The sequence below is a fragment of the Parus major genome, chromosome 7, assembly GCF_001522545.3.
Source record: "Parus major isolate Abel chromosome 7, Parus_major1.1, whole genome shotgun sequence".
NCBI lineage: Eukaryota > Metazoa > Chordata > Aves > Passeriformes > Paridae > Parus > Parus major.
In genome coordinates this window covers 21,128,598-21,149,512 of record NC_031776.1, presented here as the reverse complement: position 1 = coordinate 21,149,512, position 20,915 = coordinate 21,128,598, and the positions used below count along the sequence as shown (strand labels likewise).

General features: G+C 38.3%; 1 protein-coding gene across 3 annotated transcripts in view; it reads left to right on the top strand.

Annotated features, from left to right (window-relative positions):
* The window catches only part of TANK (TRAF family member associated NFKB activator), a 28,764-nt gene extending 9,860 nt beyond the window's left edge, over positions 1–18,904 (top strand). For all 3 annotated transcript variants that reach the window (XM_015635290.3, XM_015635289.3, XM_015635292.3), the window contains 5 exons: positions 6,411–6,590; positions 7,880–7,950; positions 10,058–10,176; positions 11,901–12,481; positions 16,706–18,904. In XM_015635290.3, the coding sequence (XP_015490776.1) occupies positions 6,411–6,590; positions 7,880–7,950; positions 10,058–10,176; positions 11,901–12,481; positions 16,706–16,873 (1,119 nt within the window). In that variant the 3' untranslated portion in view covers positions 16,874–18,904. The remainder of the gene's footprint in view (positions 1–6,410; positions 6,591–7,879; positions 7,951–10,057; positions 10,177–11,900; positions 12,482–16,705) is intronic.
* The last annotated feature ends 2,011 nt before the right edge of the window (positions 18,905–20,915 follow it).

Below are 20,915 nucleotides of genomic sequence, written 5' to 3'. Positions count from 1 at the left end.
TTACATATTGAGGAAAGACTGTGACAGATGCACAAAGTTGCATTGTTCTTATCGTAAATAATGTGGTTTTTGAGAACTGTCTTGTAACATAAAGTCTCTTATTTTGGAATGTGAATCTCCATAGCTCCATAGCAGAGACTTTCTAAGAGTTGTAAAAAGACCCTTGTGAGAAATCAGACATAAGAATTAAAAACAATCACTTTCAGGATTTATTTCCTAAGCTACAAGCAAATTAATTTTGCTAAATTCAGAGAAACACATTTTTTATCAGAAATGTAATTCCATTACATCCAAAAAGAAATTTCATTGGATAACTGGTACTTGCTTAGTTATCCTGAAGGAATCGTACATGAGACTAAGTCTTTGAAAAATTTTAAACATACTGTCAGCAAATATTTATGTACACTTCTTTTCTATTTAAAAGTCTTTATATAATTTTTGTACACCAGAATCTGTAATTATAAAATGTCATTTCTTTCCTTATCTTTGCACTTACTTGGATTAAAACATAGCTGAAGGGTTAATTCTTTGATGGAACATCTTTGCATATTTTTGCAGTTTGCTTTTTATGCTGGATAAAAATTATATCTTAGGGTTGCACATGAAGATCTGACCAAGTCTAGTATTTCATACTCTTCTTTCTGAATGCTTACTAAAGAAAAATAGTTTTAAGCAACTTAGTCATATAATGAGTTAGGAATGAAATGAAGCTGTGTTACCTGATTTTCTTATTGGTAAACACTGAAATAATGTCATCTCTACAGGAGATGATAGGCAATGTATGAGAAGCTGGAATCATTATTTCTGGAGCTACTTTCCTAATGGAATGTGCATTATTTTTTTTATCTGCATATTTGTTCTGTGTAGCCCGTTACTGCAGTTACCTCTCAGCAACAGGTATTTCATCTGGATATTGCTTCTTCTGTTCCATGAACAGAAATATTTCTGAAATAACTCCATGCACAATCAACTATATAAGTCTGTCTGCATGGTGGTGCATTTAAACCCAGGCACATTGCTATTCAAATAAGGTCTTTTAGGAGGGGATGTGTAGAGTTGGGTTGACCTAGCCTATTCTATTACTGTTCCTGTTACCGGGAAAAAGCATGGAGCTTGAGGAAAGTATGTTTGTGTGGACAAAGGCTGCCTTCTGCAGAGGCACATGGATATATTTGCACCATCCTCCCAATGCAGGGAGGACCCTAATGTTTGCTATTGTGTCTAGTAAACTTGCAGTGATCTGGCAAGTGATACAAAAATGTCCAGATAGCACAGCAGAGGCACACACACTTGTATAGATCTGGCTGTGTCTTGGCCATGCAATTATGGCTACAAGTGAAGATGTATAGCAGTGTCTCTACACAAGTTATCATTTTATTGAATAAAAAAAAAACAAACACAGAAAGCCAATGGAATTAATGCTTCAAGGGAAAATTGGACAACTCCACGGAAGAGACATCTGTTGAGAGTTAATAAATAGATAGAAACTATTACTAAGAAGATCTGGGAATTTATTAACAGATATATCATGAATGTCTCCTTTTTTTTCCCCAGATATCATATTTTGAGATCTCTTAAACTGAAAATCCACCATCCTGTCACTGACCCAGTATAGTTTTCTTGTATGTAATTCAATAAAGTATTGGCTTTTTCAGGTATTGAAATTTGGAAGTTTAAATATTCTATTTGAAAGCTTGTATTTTTCTAATCATATTCTATCCACATTTTTCTCTAAACCACATAAATTATTCCTACAACCATTGTCCTCTACAGTGTCCCTGAAGTCTAGTCTCTCCCATGGCAGAAGATGCTTGGGTTTATTTGTACCTTTTGAAACTGAAATTTACTAAGTCCAGTGGGATTCTTCAGTGGACTGTATTCTGTCCCACTTAAGTTAATAGAAATCCTGAATTGATTGTAATAGGTGCATGATTACAGCTTAAATTTCAGAGGTTTAAAATGAGGGAGGAGCTATATTTTCTTTGTTTTCTAGTAGGTGGCAATACATGTGTTGTCAAGGTCTGTTGTCTGTGTGTCATAAAACACTTTAGGATTTCTTTTTTTGTTCATGTTTATCTTCACTGAAAGAGGTGAGTGGGCCGGATCAGCTTGGTGGTCAGTACCAAGCTATATACAAGATAACCAGAATTTTTCAGCCCTCTGTTTGAGAAGACCAAAGAGCCCTATATTGCTGTCTAGTTTTGAGATCCTGGCTAAACTTTGTTAAGTAGGAAGAATTGGGATCCAGCTACTGTTTCAGAGCCAAAGCTGTGCAGCAAACCAAAAACCATAGAGATGAGATGATGTCAAATTTCTACTTTTTAGTACAATCAGACATCAGATCCTTGTGAATTCAATAAGACATGAAGCTAAAGTCAATTCCTGTGACAAGAAAACATGCTAATGATCCCATTTTGCTGGTTCAAGAATTTCAGTATTAAACACTGGAATTTGTTCATCAAGAGTGTCTTATGCCATGAAAAGGAAACTGTGTGTCAGGAATGAATGCTGCAAATGTTCTACAAACTCTTCATCCTGCGATAAATGTTTAGCTCCTCTTTTTTGTGCAGGACATAAGCAGAGGAATGGCAGGCATATAGTAGCCATCTTTACATTCTAAATTATGGGATTAAAATTACTTATACAACTAAGAGCAGCTACTGCAGCTGTTTTATGGAGTTCTGTGTTCCAGTCCATACCAGCTTCGCTACTGTCACTTTGTTTCCTATTTTTGTTACAAAAAAAGCTATATTTGATTTTTTTGCTGGCTGATAATATTGTGCACTTAGCTGTTCTTTGCTGCTGGTATGATATATGCAGTAGGATTAGCCCTAATATAAGCTATAAGAAATTCTGGTATCGATGGACTTTTCTTCTATTGATTCATCTGTTTAGTCTATCTCTACCCAATAATAGAGAAGAGTTTGTGGGAAAACTGTTAAAAGTCACAGTTAATATCCCTTGAGACCACTTACAGTTAATCAGTTGAATTGTGTTTTTCCTTGAAACTACCTGACCATTTGTTTGTTTTAGGAAGCCACTGAAACAAGCCATTGTAGCACAGTTCAGGGAAAAATAAAGGGACCTGCCCTATGCTGCAGTACAGTCTGGGGGCTGACTGGCTGTGGAGCAGCTCTGCCGGAAAAGAGCTGGGATCTTGTTAGATCTTGAGCACGTGCCAGCAGTGTGTCCTGACAGAAAAGAAGGGCAACTGCTCCCTGTGTTATATTAACAGGAGCACAGCTAGCACACCCAGGGAAGTGTCTCCCTCTATTCAGTGTTCACTGGACTGCATCTAGAATACTACATTGGGCTTAGAAACTTCCAGTACACGAAAAACTGACAAACTACAATGAGTTCAGCAGAAGTAACTGAAGTAACTGGGGGCTGGAGTACATATCCCATGAGAAGATGCAGAAACTGCCCTTGTCTAGCCTGGAGAAGAGGTGGCTTCAGGGAAAGCTAATAGCATTCCAGTACCTACATTCAGGTTATCAGGCAGATGGAGACAGGCTCTTAATGGTGATGCATGGAAGGAGGACAAGAGACAATGGGCAGATGAAACAGGAAAGGTTCAGGCTGAACATAGGGGAAAACATTACACCATGAGGACAGCCAGGCATGGGAAAAGGTTGCCCAGAGAGATTGTGCAGTCTCCATCCTTAGGAAATTCAAGATGAAACTGAGTAACCTGATCAGACATTATACCTGACTCTGATTTGATAAGAAGCTAGAGAACCCTGGAAGTCCCTTCCAATGCTGGTTATCCTCTGATCCTATAAAGCCTCTGCAAAAAAAAAGATACTTATCTGTTCATAATACATATGTAACCACTTTGCTGGCAGCTAATACCAGCATGCTTAAAAGATCCATTTTGTTGCCAAGTACTTAACTGAGCAGATATGACCTGTGTGATATATTTATAAAGTTTATAAAGCTTATGAAGTTTATCAAGCATTAGCTTTGTAGTCTTCAGCCAGTTTATAAGGGTTACCACATCATTGCAAACCACCAGGCACAGTATTGGAAACTCTTTAAGATCATCAGGCTATAAAGGGTTGTATTATTGAAAGATCCCAAAAGGTGTAATTGTTTCCCCAGTGTTTTTTCTGGAGAACTACTGGCCATTACTGCAGTGCCTCCAGTTATCTGAAGGCCTTTGAAAGCCAACATGTGAACTGGAGCTGTAATAGTCTCAAAGAGATAAATTATGCTGTATCACAGGCTCAGTGAGTTATTTTAATGTCCTTAAGATATAACACTTGCTCCTCAAGGGCAAGTGTTACCTTTGATGAAAACGTTTTCCTAGGTGTTTGGATTTCCAGCAAATAATGATGAAGGAAAACACAGGAGAAGCTGTATACCCTTACCTTATTTAAATGGGAAATTGAATTTTCTAACCTGTCAGAAATGAAAAGTGTAGAAGAGTTAGGATGAAGGAGTTTTGCTGGGATTGAAACATGCCAATTTTAGACAATGTTTGGAAGTCGCTGAGCAGAAGAGGCTTAATCTGGATCCTTAAGATACCACCCAAGTCTGGAGTTGCATTGAAGCTCTTACTGTAGATTTGCTATTCAAAGCTGTAATTGAGACTATAAACCAATGCCTTCAAAACTATTTTTCTGCAGGTTTTTCTTCTTTATCCAGCTAGTATAACTTTCTGAGGCTAAACACTTGTGTCAGCTGTATGTAGACACATCCATGCTTAGCCAGCTGGTGTCTTGGTAAACCAACTCTGGACCTATCCCTGCATGGCTGTCTTTGTCTAGTAGGGTAGCCCCTACCTACCTTACCTAATCTAAATGCACAACCTCACTCCATGTAAGTTCCATTTGAAAATAAAACAAAAGGTCTTGAAAAAGCACTTAGTTGCTTCTTTCCTCTGCATCTTACCCTACCTGTCTACAGACTATTTAAGTGCATTTCACTTACATTACTCTTAAAGAGTTAACCCTTTGGGCATACTTCTCTTGGAAGTATGCCCAAAGGGTTAACAATCATGGGGCTTGGGGACACTTTTTGTTACACTTGATACAATTCCCTAAATTTCATAGAGATTTTCATAGCAGCAGTTTTTAACTGCAGGGTTTTCCTTGGAAACTTTTACAGCTACTATCTTTGAGCATATTAAAAAAGTGGTTGGTTATTTTCTTCTTTATTCCACAAAAATCCCACATAGTTAAAAGTATCATTAATTACTAGATGGATCATCAAAGTGAGAACAGCCAGGGCATTTTATTTCACAAATCTTTACAGGACTGAAATATTTGCAATACAATTCTGGTTACGCATAAAGATTGGAGGATGAGAGGCTGGAGAGCAGGCCTGCAGAAAGACATTTGCAGTTTGGATTGATGACAAGTTGACAGGAGTCAATCGTGTGTCATGGCAGCCAAAAGGGCCACCTGTGTCCTGGGGGGCATCAGACACAGCATCACCAGCCAGGCAAGGGATGGGATTGTCCCGCTCTGCTCTGCACTGGTGTAGCCCCACCTCGAGCACTGTGTGCAGTTTTGGGTGCCACAAAAAGAACTTCACACTATTACAACATGTCCAGAGGAGGGTGACCAAGCTGATGAAAAGTTTTGAGGGCCAGCTTTAGGAGGAGCAGCTGAGGTCACTTGTTTGTTGAGCCTGGAAGAGAAGGCTCAGGGGTGACCTTATCGCAGTTGACAGCTCCCTCGAGGGCAGCAGTGGATGGGGAGGTGCTGCTCTCCTCTCCCTGCTGAGCAGCGACACGACATGAGGCAACAGAATGAAGTCACATCAGGGGAAGTCCAGGTTGGACATCAGGAAAGGGCCTTTCACTGAGACAGTTGTCAGTCACTGGAACAGGCTCTCCAGGGAAGCTGTCATGACACCGAGCCTCTCAGAATTCACAGTGTCTGGACAATGTTCTTAGTTCTGTGGTTTAGGTTTAGGTAGTCCTGTGAGGGGGCAGGGAGTTGGACTTGATCCATATGGGTCCCTTCCAATTGGAGATATTCTAGGATTCTGTGATTGTGTTCTCGGGTTTGCTCAATTTGTGGAATTATCACCATATTCAAAATGGTATAAGATTGAAATTAACTAAATTCTATTTTATGTATTATATATGTAAAATATTATACATAAAATGTTAAAGTAAATGATACAGCAAGTGAACAAAAAAAAAGTCTTTATTTTGTATAAACACTAGTATGACTTTCAGAAATTCAGAAGATACAGTTGTTTCAAGTAATCACCTGTGATGAATTACAGCTATGTGTAGTGGTAGAAGGTCTTTACTATCAATTGAAAATTATTATTGTAATAAACAAGACTGACCCTTACCTATGATGCAAAACCTACATTTACCTTATTATAGACTGCTGAATACTGACATTCCACAATTTATTATTTTTACTGCTGTTTCTAAAATTATTTTTTAGGAACAGTTAGACAGTGAGAGCATGAAATTGAAGCAACTTGAGGACAAAAGCAATCAAAAGGAAAGGAAGCTTTTATCTATTATTTCCAATCAAGATGATAAAATAAGAAATCTGGAAAGCAAATTGCAAGAATTAAATGAAGCGCAAAAGGGTATACAGATGCCAACGTATAAAAGGGAGGTAAGATAAGAAACCAAGTAGAGATAAAATAAAAAAGACAAACATTTGTAAATTATTATTTCCTTCAAACATTAAATGTTTGGAATTTGTACTAATTATTCTAATAAACTTATTTTAAATTTCATCATTCTGTAATTACATGGAAATTGTGAAATTACACAAAGCACATAGGGTACAACATTAAATACATATTGGTTAGTTGGTATGTTAATTATTTTATGGCATGTCTCGAAAAATTTCATATTTGTGAAAACTCCAAATTAGCATTTCTGGTTTATAATTTTCAGTTCGAAGTTTTCACCAAAACTGAGTTGATTTTTTCATTTTTATGCCACCCTATTTTTGTTACAGAATAGCATCCGAGGTGCTATTCTGTCCTTGTGGGATAGCTAGAATATAGTGATTGATGTGAATCTAACCACATATTCAGATATTAGCTACCTAACTTAGAGTGGACACAGGTAAGCGTAGGAGCACAGCAACACAGAACTTGTTGCTATTAGACTTCCTAAGCATTGCTTAGCTTACTGTGGCAAGGACTTGTATCCTGTGTTGCTGAGGGTAAGGCAGCTCAGATGCACCCACAGGAGCTGCAGCCGCACCTATGAGACACACCTGTGGTTACAGGCAATGTATCAGCTTATACAGATTTCTAAGCTTACACATATTTGAAATCAGCTGATTTGGCAGGCATGCTCAAGTCCGTGTCTGACTTGGAACACATATGAACTACCCAGGCCATCTGGTAATGTAGCTCTAGTGGAACTGAAGCTTAGTGACTGGTTATTATGAAAACTTCCCTTAATGCCTGGCAGATGTAAAACTATGTAATACTAGAGTGAACCACACGGTGGTAGTCAAAGTTAATAACTTATTTAAAAAACTGCTAGAACTCCTGACATATGAGCTTCCAATGTGTTCACTGAAATTTTCAGTGAATAAATTGATTTTTAAGAGGTAAAATATCTGGGTAACAAGCTTATACAAAAGACAGAATCTTACCTTATACATGACTGAAAATGAATTACAATCAAGCAATATTCTTAGAACTAGTTCCCTTTCAAGGGAGTATGAGCAGAGAAATTCATAAATGAGTTAATAAGTTAACCTAAAAGGAACTAGGAATTTCATACAAACTGCTTTTGTCATTTTGACAATGCTTTGACAAAGCTTTTGACAAAGCTTTCAATGGGACTAGGTGAAGGACCCCATGACATTTTTACTCATATCAAGGTGAAGCGCAAAATTAATATGCTAATGTGCTCAATATTTTCATATTTTATTTCAAGGTGAAAAGTAAGAGAGTTGTTCCAGATAAGCCTGAATTATCTCTAGGGATCTCTGGTATTTCACCTGAAAGGTAAATACTTCTGCAGCATTTTTCAAATTCGCTTTTTGCTTTTCTGCAGTTAAGTAAGGCCAGCTATTGCCCTCTTTTCTATACAGTACCTTAAGAACTGGCTGGGAGGGGGAGCATCAAAGGTTAAAGAGCTAATGCAGGAAAATAATAGAGCCAACAACTATGTGCAATCATAGCTGGGACTTTACAAGTATGGAGGGTTAAGCTGGGAGGGAGAAAGAGAGCTTCTTGGTTCAGCAGGAGGTTAAACTCTGGGAAACAGCAGTGGATGTTAATGCTGGGGTTTGGATAAGTCCTAACTGCCTTGCATTAACTCTTCTGGACAGGAATGTACAGCCATTATGGATTAATTGATGGCAGCACAGCAAAGGAGCCTGCTGTGCTGCCAGGAAGAGGTCTGATAGGCAGCATGAAGAAATAATTCTTGGCCTGATCCATCCTAAATGAGATAGTTTGAAACCAAGTTTATCTGTAAGCTGAAGCTAGGAAGCCCCTGCTATGACTAAGGGGTCAAAAAGAGTAGATTTCCTCTTCTGCCAGTGATTTTGGAAAAATATTGACCAAAATCTTAGGTTTGCATTTCTCATAGGATTGGAAGTAATGTCATTTTTAACAACTTTGCTGGGGTCAAATGGAAGATTCTCTAAGGTGAGGTTAGTGGAGTATTAAGAGAAAGTATCAAACTCTTGCCTAGGCATCTGCTTTGAACCACTCCCATACACAGGCTAGGTGAACCACATGGATCTTTAGTCTGGCTCAGTACTCTTTTATGATAAGAAAGAGAGGAAATTAAGACTGTAATATGAGAAAGACTTGTTTGTCTTTTTGATTTATATCTAAAAAATGAAAAACCTTTACATGTCTTCTGTCTCCCTGCTCTCAAATAGCTTCCTTACTGTTTTCTTGGAAAGAGGTATGTGACTGGTAAGATTACTGGTAATCATACACCAGTGAGATTATACTATCACAAATGTCTAAAATATTCAGACTGCTTCTTCTAATCATAGCTATATTTTAAAGTTCTGATTAGAAACTTCAAATTTGTTTATTTCTTCTTTATCAAAACATCTGGAAAATCATCAGAATGTGTTAACAGTATCAATTTTAAATACTTCTGTAGATTTTTTTCAAATAGATACAAATGGACATTTGTGTCTTCAAAAGGAGAAACGTGACAGAAGCAGGAACACAGTCTGATTGCTATATGAATAAGCAATAAAAAAGGAAAACAATTCACTGGATTAAAAAAAATCCCTTTTGAGATCTTTTGATGTAAAGATGCAAAAGAGAACACAAATACAACTTCACTTTTTCATCTTTGAATTTCATTTTATAAAATCCATTATATTGTGCTTAAAAATATAAATTACTCAGCAAGTTTATCGAAATTTCACAGTGGAATTTTATAGATGCATCAGTAGCTTAAAAAAAGTGCCTTTGGACAAATAAACTCACACCAGCATGAGCTATTTTTACCATTCTCAGTGCAGATAACTAAATATCTGATTCCCATATGATACTCTAGAAAAGATATAATACAACAAATCCCTCAGAATAAAAAGAAAAACCATATGATATTGTATGAAACCAGAGGGAATGAGTTCCCAAACTCCTCCCCAAAATGCCAGATTGACAGAGAAGGAAAGAGCCATAACAAATGCTTTTGTGTTCCTTCTTCTGCAGTCTGAAGTGTACTGGCAACAACAAAAAACAATTAATGTTCACAGTGGCAGAATCTTATTTTCCCTAGAATTAAGGTGGAAACAGTACCACCCTTGGAAAAGGTAAAACTCTTCCACAAAATACCTGAAAGACTGAAAGAACTGAAAGGCTGGATTTTTGGGGGTGGTCCTTGCAGGGTCAGTTCCTATATTCAAATATAGATGTATGTGATATGACTAAACAACTCTTTGACAAAATTTCCTTTTCCTTTTTCTGCTTGCCTTTACTGAGGAAAATAAAAATATGTATACATATGTTGAGGAACAAGATATCCAAGAAAAGTAGCTTATACTATTGTTTTTCTCTGGTTTGTGCGTATGACTAGATTAAAGGTCACAGCAAGCTGAATTTGTTGACTCTTTAATTTACAATTTTGATCTTCCAGAGAGAATCTGGAGACTATTTTCCAGGACATGAAAGAAGAGTGTCATCGAATATGTATGCTAGCCAGAGAACAAACAGACCAACTGAGTATATTTAAGATAAAGCCAGAACCTGAAACTGGTAATATCATACTTAAGCTCTTATTGTGATTCAACTGTTTGAAAGCTTTGCTTTATATTTGAAAATACTGCAAATTACACATACATAGAAGTACTTCCACTGTTTACCATCTGCCTTTTTCAAGTCTGTTCACATGGTGCTCAGTATTTCACCAAGAAAACGCACCGCCAGTTTTGGCATTCTATGACGAATGCTCCAAATCACATGCTATAAAAGACAGTCATCACATCAATGGCTCTTGTAATTGTTTTGTCCCTTGGAGTGAGAGGCAGGCACTTACTACATGTGATATCCCATCATACTGTGTGAATGACAGCACTTGCTTGCTTTTAATTTAGCTGTCAGTTCAAAAGATGTCTGCTATGAATGCCTCTAGCCCCATATCTGTTAGAGGAAAACTGCAGGACTGAGGAGACTCAGAGGACTTATTTTTTAGACTTTCCTGTGCAGACTTTTAAATACTGTTTTCTTATATGGGACAAAAGCTTAATCCAACACTTCCTGAAAACAAAGGGAAGGCTTGATTTTTGTTGAGACTGTGAGAGATCCTGAATGTCCAGTTCTGCTAATGCTTACCTTTAATACAATATAAGCTACTATGGGTATTCTCTACTAACTTTTCTTAACAGTATGATCAGACTCTTAAGTGATTTTGATGAACACCTGCCAAATGCACACAGTTGAAGTGAAAGATGCTGATTTAAGCACTTGATTTTAATTTAGGTCATCCATTACTGAAGTTTTGTTACATGAAATGCTGACATATATGTTGTTGCTTCAAATTGCTCTGTCTGAACTGTACTGTGATAGTCTGATTGTATGCTAATAATTTCATTATTTGGGGGTGGGAACTAGGAAGTGTGTTTGGCAACTTACTTTACAAGAATGGTTTTGATTTCCCAACAAAGTGCCTAACTCGTCTGTATGAAAAGCCATACATGATGTAAGCCATATAGATGATAAAAGAGGTGCTTAAGTCAACGGTGTATAAAGGTGTACATGACAAAAGCTATCTAGATTTAACATTTGATTTGTTACTTCTGTATTCCACTGTCAGAAGGCTGCTGTACAATCAGTTTTTACTAAAGTTATTCTAAACTAAAGTTAGTTATTTCTATAGTTATATCTAAGTTATTCTATACTAAAGTTACTCCTGGAAAGGAGTAACCATTACCATTTTTATTAATATAATGCCAAAAATTAAGGGTAAATTCTCCAAACAAAGGGAAAACATGATCCCATTTCTGAATAGTTACTCAGTTTAAATATTTAACTAATTTGGAAACCAGTGGGAGTTGGGTACCTGAATACCTTCTAAAATTGTGCTCATGGTGCCTAGCATGTTCTTGGCACTGTGTGAAATGGTTTGGGTTCCAGCTTCTATTTCTGCCAGAACACTTCAGTAAATATGCAAGTATGTGTTAAGAGTATGGGACAACATAATTTTCAATAAAATGAAAATGTTTATAGCCAGAAATCAAAGAGAAATATAATTACTGGAAGAGAGTATTTCCTTTTATTTCTGTTCTGATAGTTTTTGTGTCAGAAGTAATGTTTGTGAAAGAGAACTACTCAAATCTCATCTGATCTCAATCTGATTTTAAAGAGAAAATAAACAATTGAAAAAGCAGGGAAGGAAGACCAAAAAAAATACCCCAGCACCACATTTTTAATAACTATATTTCAATGGACTATTTAATATTTTCTTCATTCTTTCTTCACAGAAATACAGTTTTCCATGCCGATACAGTGCACTGATAAAACTGATGAACAAGCAGAAGAGCTTTTTAAGCCTCGGGTTATAGAGGATATAAATAGAGGTGCATCATGCATCACATCTATCACACCAAGAGGAGTGGGCCAAGATGAGGACAACAACTCTGTAGAATCACTTTCTAAATTTAATGTCAAGTTTCCACCTACAGACAATGACTCTGCTTTCTTGCAGAGCACTCAGGAAAAACCAACAGTTCCTTGTACTGGTATATCTGAAAACATGCTTCAAGATCATCATTTTAACCTGGAGCACAGAGACCGTGCTGTTAACCTCAGTAAATTGGAACCTAACTCATTTGAAGCTCATGGCATTGATCTCATGACCTCAGCTTTACAAAGCTTGACTACTGTTGACAAAACAAACCCCTCAGATCATGCAAAGATGCCCATAGAAAAGATCTGTGACAAACCAGGTTTAAAAACAACAGACAGTGGTTTCACATTTGTACCTAAGCACACAATCCAAGGTGTACCTGAAGTAATTTTTTCTTTAGAAGCTGCTGGAACAACTGTCAGAGGTCCTCATCAGGTATCTTTCTATAAATATTCTACATTTCAAAAAACTGTAATGATTCAGACACACATTTTGCAAAGATCTTTGAGACTAGATTAATATATTCTCTAAGAAACCTCATCAGTCTTTTTTTAAGACAATCTCTCTTGTCATTTCTTCTTCCTAATACTGCAGAATGTGTTCAAGATGCTTTTCCAGTGAAAAGTCAGGAATATAAGCAGACGTAAGCCCTAGATGCTTTTACAAATTTCAGTTCATTTAGATATTAATTGCTTCCATATCTATTTCAAAGCTGTCATTAGTCCTAAATTGTCCCCTAGATTGCTTTCTTTCTACCCTTGATCTCATTCGTATAGGGCACACATTTGTTTTAATTGTTTTTCATGTACAGCAGAGAATAGGAAAAATTAACCAGTTAAAAAGCTAAACAGATGAATACTTCCACTATGAAAAAAGTAGCTTTTTGTCTCAGTCTGAGGTAGCAACCCTATTCCTCTGCTCTAAAAAACTTAAATTTTTGTCATTGTAGGAAAAAAAACATAATTATTTTTTCAAAAGAAAGAAAGTTTGCTAAAATACTATTTCTTAGGTTTATGTATGTAATTTAGGCTTAAATTTCAGTTATAGCCTGAAGTCCATGGAAAACAAGTCCCAGTAGCTGTAATGCAGAAAAATACATTGGCATGTTCTGACACTCATGTCTTTGAATACTTTGCTTCTTTTGTGTAACATCCTGTCTCAGCTAAAAGCTGGCAAAATTATGGAGCTTTATAGATTGACTTTGTGTTTGGGGTTTTTTTATTTCTGTGTTTTTTCTGGTACCTTGTGAAATGACAGATTCTCAAGAATAAGCAAATATGATAATTAGGAATTCTCTGAGGGTGGAATTTTTACTATTTACATGGATGAAGTTTTATGTTCTTTCTTAATGGCAAGGTACATGCAGCAGAAGAGCTTTACTTCTCCATTTGGTCACTGCATGACCTGAAAAGCCAGCATTTGGAAAGTGTTGAAGGACATGATAGCTTTGATGTTTTCTTCTAAAATTTACCCAGTCTACTTTAATTTTCTATTGCAAACCACTTTTGAATGAAAATTTTAAAGTATTGAAAGATTGCTGCTATAAGCTTGAGTTTTTTCAGAAGCTATTTTAGATATCTATTTGTAATGTAGGAGACCTCAATTCTTTACCAACTTACTAATTACAGTTTTTATTGTATTTTTCATTGGGTCCTCAGTTAAAGTTGTGACTAAGTTAAACAAATTAAGACATTTATTTTACTGCTAGTAGAATTCCTGTGGAACTTCAAAGAATTCACTCAATTTCTTGTTACTGTCCTCCTTTTCTGTATTCCCTCTTCAGCCTATTCTTTTACTAGTTAGTCTGTGTATTCATTTTTCAATAGATGGCACCCTGCATTGTACATTACAGCAAGTGAAACAGCTGGTATGTGGTTATAAATTGGTAGAGGAGTATGCAGATTAAAAAGGACAGAACTGTGGTTGAATAGCGGTTGAATAGCAGTAAGTCTTTGACCATTGGTATTTCTGCAAAATAAGGAAATTAATTTGGACCCAGCAATTAAAATGTGAATGATTTGTTTTGTGGAGAAAAATGCACTAAGGCTAGCACTCAGAGAAAAAGGTAATGGTGAATTGTTTAGTATTTGAAAGTCATACATACAACAGCACTGCATTGATTAAAATGTTATTTCTTATCCAGAAGTTTGTTTGAAACAAGCCCATATTACTTTAGAATCCATTAAATGTACATCTGTGTGTATAGTATATTTAAATATTCATCACCTTTATTCAGCTGCTTCCAAAATACATTTTTAAGTATTTTTCTCAATTAATTTGACTCAGCTCTAGTTTTTTCTGACTGTAAATTGTGCTAAAGATTTGGTCACAGATAATATATATGTAGATTAAAATAGTAATTTTTTTTAAAGTTACTTATATACATGCCCTTTTCACTGTGTTAACCTTAGCAAAATTTATGCATAAACTTGTTCTTAGTATTTTTGCCACCTTTCTAGGGGGAGGTTATGCTGCTTACAGCTTCTATCATCCTTTCCAAAAATGAAGGAAAAGCCAAAAAGGAGAGAATTATATACCTCTTTTTTTTCCTAGTGTAGATAAAACTTTCAAGTATTTACTACATATGTTAACTTATAAAATGGAAAACCCCATAAATGCAATAGATTTGGCAACAGCAAGTTCTTGGAACTGCTCTCAGTTGGTGTAATAAATTTAGCTCTTTCCTTCTATGTGGATACTAAATCTAAAAACTCAGTACTGTTTTCTTAGAATGTAACTTTAAAAAAAAAAAAAAAAACGTGACTGAAAAGAGCAGTAGATTAAAATAAACATGGATATTAGTGAATCTAGGATTTTACAGACTGCATTTAGCTGAGACTTTCATATAGATGCACATGTTTATTGGTATTTGCAGTTTGAGGGAGTTGTTTCCACCAAAAAATACTTCTAAGTATGTTCATGATTTTAAAAGCAAATCAGTAGTCTATTAATCTCAATATTAATGTTTTTGAAATTGAATGTCTGCTTAAATAGATCTCTGTTCTGACAAGGATATTAAACATAAGCACAGCGCTCAAGAAGTGGAAGTTAAGTGCCTGCGTGTGTGGGTAGCTGGATGGGTACCTCCCCTTGTTATGTTTCCAGGATGACAAATAGTTTTTACAATACTATTTTATCTTTTTTCAAATGGTGCTTTAAATCATATCAGAAACAAATAATTCTAAACACATTTATATAGTGTGTTTAAGTGTGTTAACTTGTTTAAGTGTGTCAGTGTCTAGATAGATTTAATATGCAATTTACACCAGCAACATACAATAAGTAGACTCTTTGAGTTGAAAAAAGTGGTGTGATTGCACTTAATTACTAATTAGTCAATTTAATTATATGGATTGCTGACCATAATGAAAGACAGCAAATCTGCTATTGCTATGTGATAAGCTAAACACTGTTTAAATACAGAATGGGCAGGACTCCCCAAGAAGTTCAGGGTGGTTTGAAAAGAAGGTTTAACTGCTGTGAAAGCCAGCTTAGTTGTACAGTGGGTTGTTATGAGAGAAATAAACAATAGATTCTAACTATTTGGCATGATGAATTTTAAAGAAGAGCTGAAAATTAAAAATCTTGAGTATCAGTAGCAAGAAATTTAAAACTTCCAAAGAAATGACTTAGCAAAGTATTTTTCCTTGCCTTCCCATGTGTGACTGAAGCAAGAGGAAAAAACTGAGCCAAAAAAACCCCACTGTCTTCTAGAAAAGTTCCATCCCCACATAGAGCTCATACCAGCTTGCTGCCATTCTTTCTATTTTGTAGTCACAACAGGATGCATTTGGTTTTCAATTTACTCAAAACCTGATTGTCCTGGCCATGTAACGTAACTATTTGATCTTGTGTTGCTAATGCTAAAGTTATGGAACTTAAGTTTTAACTTTACTTCGAAAACTGATAGAAGATTTTTTGGTTCCTAGTTGGTACAATTCTAAATAATCTAAACACTTAGACTCTGGGTTTAAGTGCCTTGAATTCCAAAGCTGAATAAACAGACTTGCTAGCTTGAAACTAACTAGCTCAAGGAGCTGGAGCAGTGCAGCTGATAAACCAAATACTAGGTAGTTTATAGAATTGCCTGAATTCATGGATAGATATTCAAATGGTTCCAGTGAGTTTGATGCTGTCATGGCAGGAGGAATCCCAAACAAGATTATTTGTGACACAATTATACTAAAAGGCAGCCAGAGCAATTAAGTGCCTTAAGACATGACATGACATACACGGATGTAATAATTTTGGAAGTAAACTGAAAAGTAGTTATATGTCAATAAGAATTGAAATAAAATAGAATCATGTTAACTTTGTACAAGAAACATTTTATTCTAAAGTAAAAATGTATTTTCTCATTTCTGCTAAATGGCTATTGTGTACTATGACTTCTACAGTAAAATACTGAAATGCAAAAAAAAGCTTCAGTACATACCAGACTGATGTTACAGACTTCTGCTCATAGCAATATTTATCATAAATAGATACCAAGGTCCTATCTTGCTTTTCTTAAATGAGAACTCTCTACTTAACATCTCTGGCCAGGCAGGTGTAAAGGAATCCTAATTTAAAGAGGCAGGTATTTTTGAAAATATAAACTACAGCATAGTGTAAACCACATTGTAAACCTCAGCAATAATAATTTTCTGTTTCTTTTAGCCCATTTGGCAGCCTCAAGACAATGATTTGCTGGCACAAGCATATGCAGACTCTGAACCGAATCAGTGTGGAATATGTGAATTCTGTCGAGAAGTTTTCCCACCATCTCTAACATCTAAGGAAGATTTTCTTCGGCATCTCAATTCCCACTTTAAAGTACAGTCTTAATGTATGAGAATTCAATGGTTCACTGTTTTTGCATACATTTATACATTTTTTTATTCAATAGATATAAGAGTTTAAGAATTAAGACTTCTTGTAACAAGAACTCATGACTGAAATTGTTTGTCACATAAGCACATTTGTCATTGTCTTTTGATAAGGCAAAATGAAACTAAGTCACTCAGTGCTGTGATTCACATTATTGCTTGTTACGCTTCACTATTAACTTTAAGAGCGATGTCAAACACTTTTTCTAAATAATCTTTGCCTGAATAGCCCTGAAGTTGTGACTGTATTTATGAATGTAGACTTGCAGGATTAATGCCTTAATCTGGCTGGCAAAAATTGGTATAATGCCAGCATTTTTTTTTTTTTTACAATATCCAGTGATGTGATTATGTTCTCTCAGAAGTACATGGGAAGTAGGCCCTCATTTTTCATTTATACTATAAAATTTCCAAATTTAACTTACAGTAGTGAACTTAATTCAGATTCTTGTAAAATTACCATAATAGCTGAATCCAGGTGTGCCAGAATTAGGATAGGCTTCTTTACTAGTAACAGAAATGAATGGTTGACTTTCCCAGATAATTTTTTTACTAAAGCAAGTAATCAAAAGTAACACATAAATGACCCTTTTGCCAAAATGGAACAGTAATGATTTTATGTATCTGTTACATGTTTTAAAAAAAAATAATTCTCTTGTTCATGTACCTTTATAACATTAATAATTACTAAAATGCTTTCAGGGAACAAGTAATATTAATATGAAGGATAGAAAAGTTAAACTTTCCCCAAAACTAATGATACCAAAGATTATTTGCCTTCCCTTCTTGTCTGCTATGATAGATTGCCCAAGTCTGGTACAGACTAGAAAGGAAAGGGAAAAACCTAATCACCTGAATCTCAGTGACTTTATTTTTAACCTGAATATGCTTAGTGACTTTCTCAATGCAATTAAAATTTGTGTTTAGTTGAAACGTTGAAGTCTGATAAAGTTTGCACATTTTCTGGATTTACTGATATCAAATTTAAAAATAGGGGTGTTGCCAAGTATTTTAAATTAATGATAAAGGGTGCTTGCTTTTTGCATTTGAACTGAATATAGAGTTTAGCCCTGATATTGATAATTAGCATTAATATTTTCATAGAAAAGCACAACACTTTTATCTTTTTAAAGATTTGTTTGGAGGTGACAAATTTCTGGAAGAATTAACAGCTGCATACTTTTTAGACTTTTCTGCAATTATTTTCTCTATTTTGAACACGTCGTGTTTGTGACGGGCTGTCAGCAGAGTGTACTGTAATAAAGAGCAGTGTACAGTGCACGTCTGCAACACGACCTGGAGGAAGAGTTTGTTACTCTTCGGAGCTCTAAACGCTGCCTGTCCGCAGCGCTGAAGAGGCGATGCTCGGCCGCGGCCGCGCCGTGCGGAGTGTGAAGCACTTCCCCGGAGAGCACGGCTGGGGGTGGTGCCCGGGAGAGGCACAACTTCCAGCCCTGGCAGCAGAGAAGGGGATTCGCACATCTCCAGCCAGCCCGACACACGGCACCGACTCGTCCTCTCAAGCGTGAAATTCGAGCTCAGAAGCTCGCGTTATTAAGAGATGCACAAACTGAGAATCACCTTTGAAGAAAATAAAGTAATCTGTTTCTCCCCCCCGCCCCCACGGGTGGGTGCGTTTTCCCCAGGAGCCCTAGAGCTGGAGAGCCGGGAGCCCTGCTCCGAGCCCCAGTCCCGCACTCTGCGGCTCTTTGTTGCTGGAGGCAGTCTGGGCTCCCCCGCAGCCGGGGCACAGCAGGGAGGGCGGCAGGAGGTGGGGAGAACACGGCTGACCAAAGTCTCGTCGACCAGCAGAACCCATCCGTCTCCCACTGTGAGGGCTCCTGCCTAGAGCGACGTTTTAGGAATCTGTTTAATCCTGCGTGCTTAAAACTCGCTGCCTGAGGGCATCCAGATAGGCTCACCGATCAGACCGCTGCGAGGAGCACTAGTTTAGTTTTTAAATAAATAAATAAATAATAAATAAATAAATCTCACTCTAAGCAATTGTGAGCGACTCGAAGTGGGAGGCGAGTGCAGTCCCTGAATGGGTCCCCCTTATACAGTTTTCCTGAAGGCGGCTGCTGCTGCCAGCAGGGACATCTGCTTTATTACACTCACCAGAGGAGGCTCAGTATTCCTCCCCTTCCCTGCCTCTTCCACACAAGCTCAACCCGGCAGAGGCGGTTGAATCCAAGTGGGAAGTAGAATGTCATTAAAAAGAATAAATATGGTGGAAGGAACTTGAGAGGACAGGAAGAGCAGCAAACTCGTGCCAAGGTGTTCTACCGAATTCCTACTCCGCCAGGGCCAGCGGAGCCCTCGCCGGGGCAGCCCCGGGGCTGGAGCAGTTTCAGGGTTCCCGTACGAGCTCACTGTCACCCCGCCCCGCGCTGACGGTGCGCGACGCGTGAGTCCCCCGCGCTCACAGCCAGCGTTCGCGGGAGCGCTCGCAAGGAAACAAACGCTCTCGGGGACACTGCGGCCGTACGGCTGCCTCAGCCTGCTGCGAGGGCTCAGTGCCGGCGGCCGGGTAGAACACATGTAGCTCCTCTGTCTCTCCGGCTAACTCGACATCTGCTCGTAGCTCCAGTAATTAGACTGTCACTGCTTGTTAGGGGAAAGGAAAACGCTCCTATGACAGATTCCACGAGACCTCTGTTTTTTAAAATCTCGCAGAAATCACCAGAGCATTAACTGAGATTTCTTATTTCTCTACAATCAGAAGGAAAGAAGTTCCCTCTCCCATCTCGCACTCCAATCAGATCGCTCTTCCGACTCCCATGAAACAGTGAATTCACTATAAGAGGCTGAGGAAGTTACCTTCCTTTCCCTCCCTGCCTGGAAGAGGGAGCTTCCTGGCCTTGTGAACTTGCTTTTAAAATCCCTTCCCTGTATGGCTGTATCTAACCAGATAATAGAAATGCAATCTTTCCTCCATTAATTGAGCGGAGGAGTCGCTCAACACACGATCCTTCCCCATCCGAGACAATATTAATTCAGAGGATGCTCAGGAGAGGCTGTTCCCCCTTACGAACAAAAGCACTGGAGGATCAAACCGAGATGCTTCTTCCCCCACCCATGGTTCACTCAGCAGATGAGACTCAGAGGAGGCGACTTCTTCTCCTCCCTACCATACATTCCCCTTTCCCCCGCAATCATACAAGGTTAACTCAACAGAGGAGTCTCAATCCAAATGGCAACTGGGATTGCATTTAAAAAAAAAAAAAAAAAAAAAAAAAGGGAAAAAAAAAAAAGAAGGAAGGGGGAGAAAAAAAAATCAGAAATAGGGAAAGAAAAGAGAAAAAGCAGCAGGCTGATTACGAGGTGTCAAAACTGCCAGGAGCAAGAAGGTGATAGCAATCAGGGGTGAGAAGAGTGCGCCATTCGTGCGGGGCAGCTAATTATCCGTCTCATTTGAGAAGAGCAGCATTCGAGGCAGCAGCGTTCGCCTGCTGAACGGTGACAGATTGGCGCGGAGGAGAGGGGAGGTGTTAAAACAATGGAGCCGGGCTTGCGAGCGCTGCTGCATGCTAATCAGCCCGGCCTCCTTCCTTCCTTCCCTCCGCCTGCCTGCCTGCCGCGATCCCTCCTTCTCGCTGGCCGCATGGCAAACCCAACGCTACCCGGCCCCTCCGCAGCAGGCGGCACCGCACCCGGCATAGGTGGTAACCCAGAGAGAGTTCCAGCGGGACCGCGCAGCGGGGCTGGCGGCACCCGGGGGACCTGGCAGGCTGCTGGGTATCAGTGGTAGATTTCAGAGCTCGCCCTTGGCGCCCGGGCTGGCAGGAGCCCGGCAGTGCTCTCCCCGCGAGGGGCAGAGGCGAGGAGCTCCTCGTACGAGTCCTGCGGGTTCCCCGGGCTGACCTGCCCGCGCCGCCGCCGCCGGAGGCCAGGCCAAAGCGGGCAGCGCAGCAGCAGGTTGCCCAGTGAGAGACAATCTATTGCCGCACCCCAGACCAGGCCGCCGAGGTGGGGGAAATGCAGAACCGTGCCAATTACTG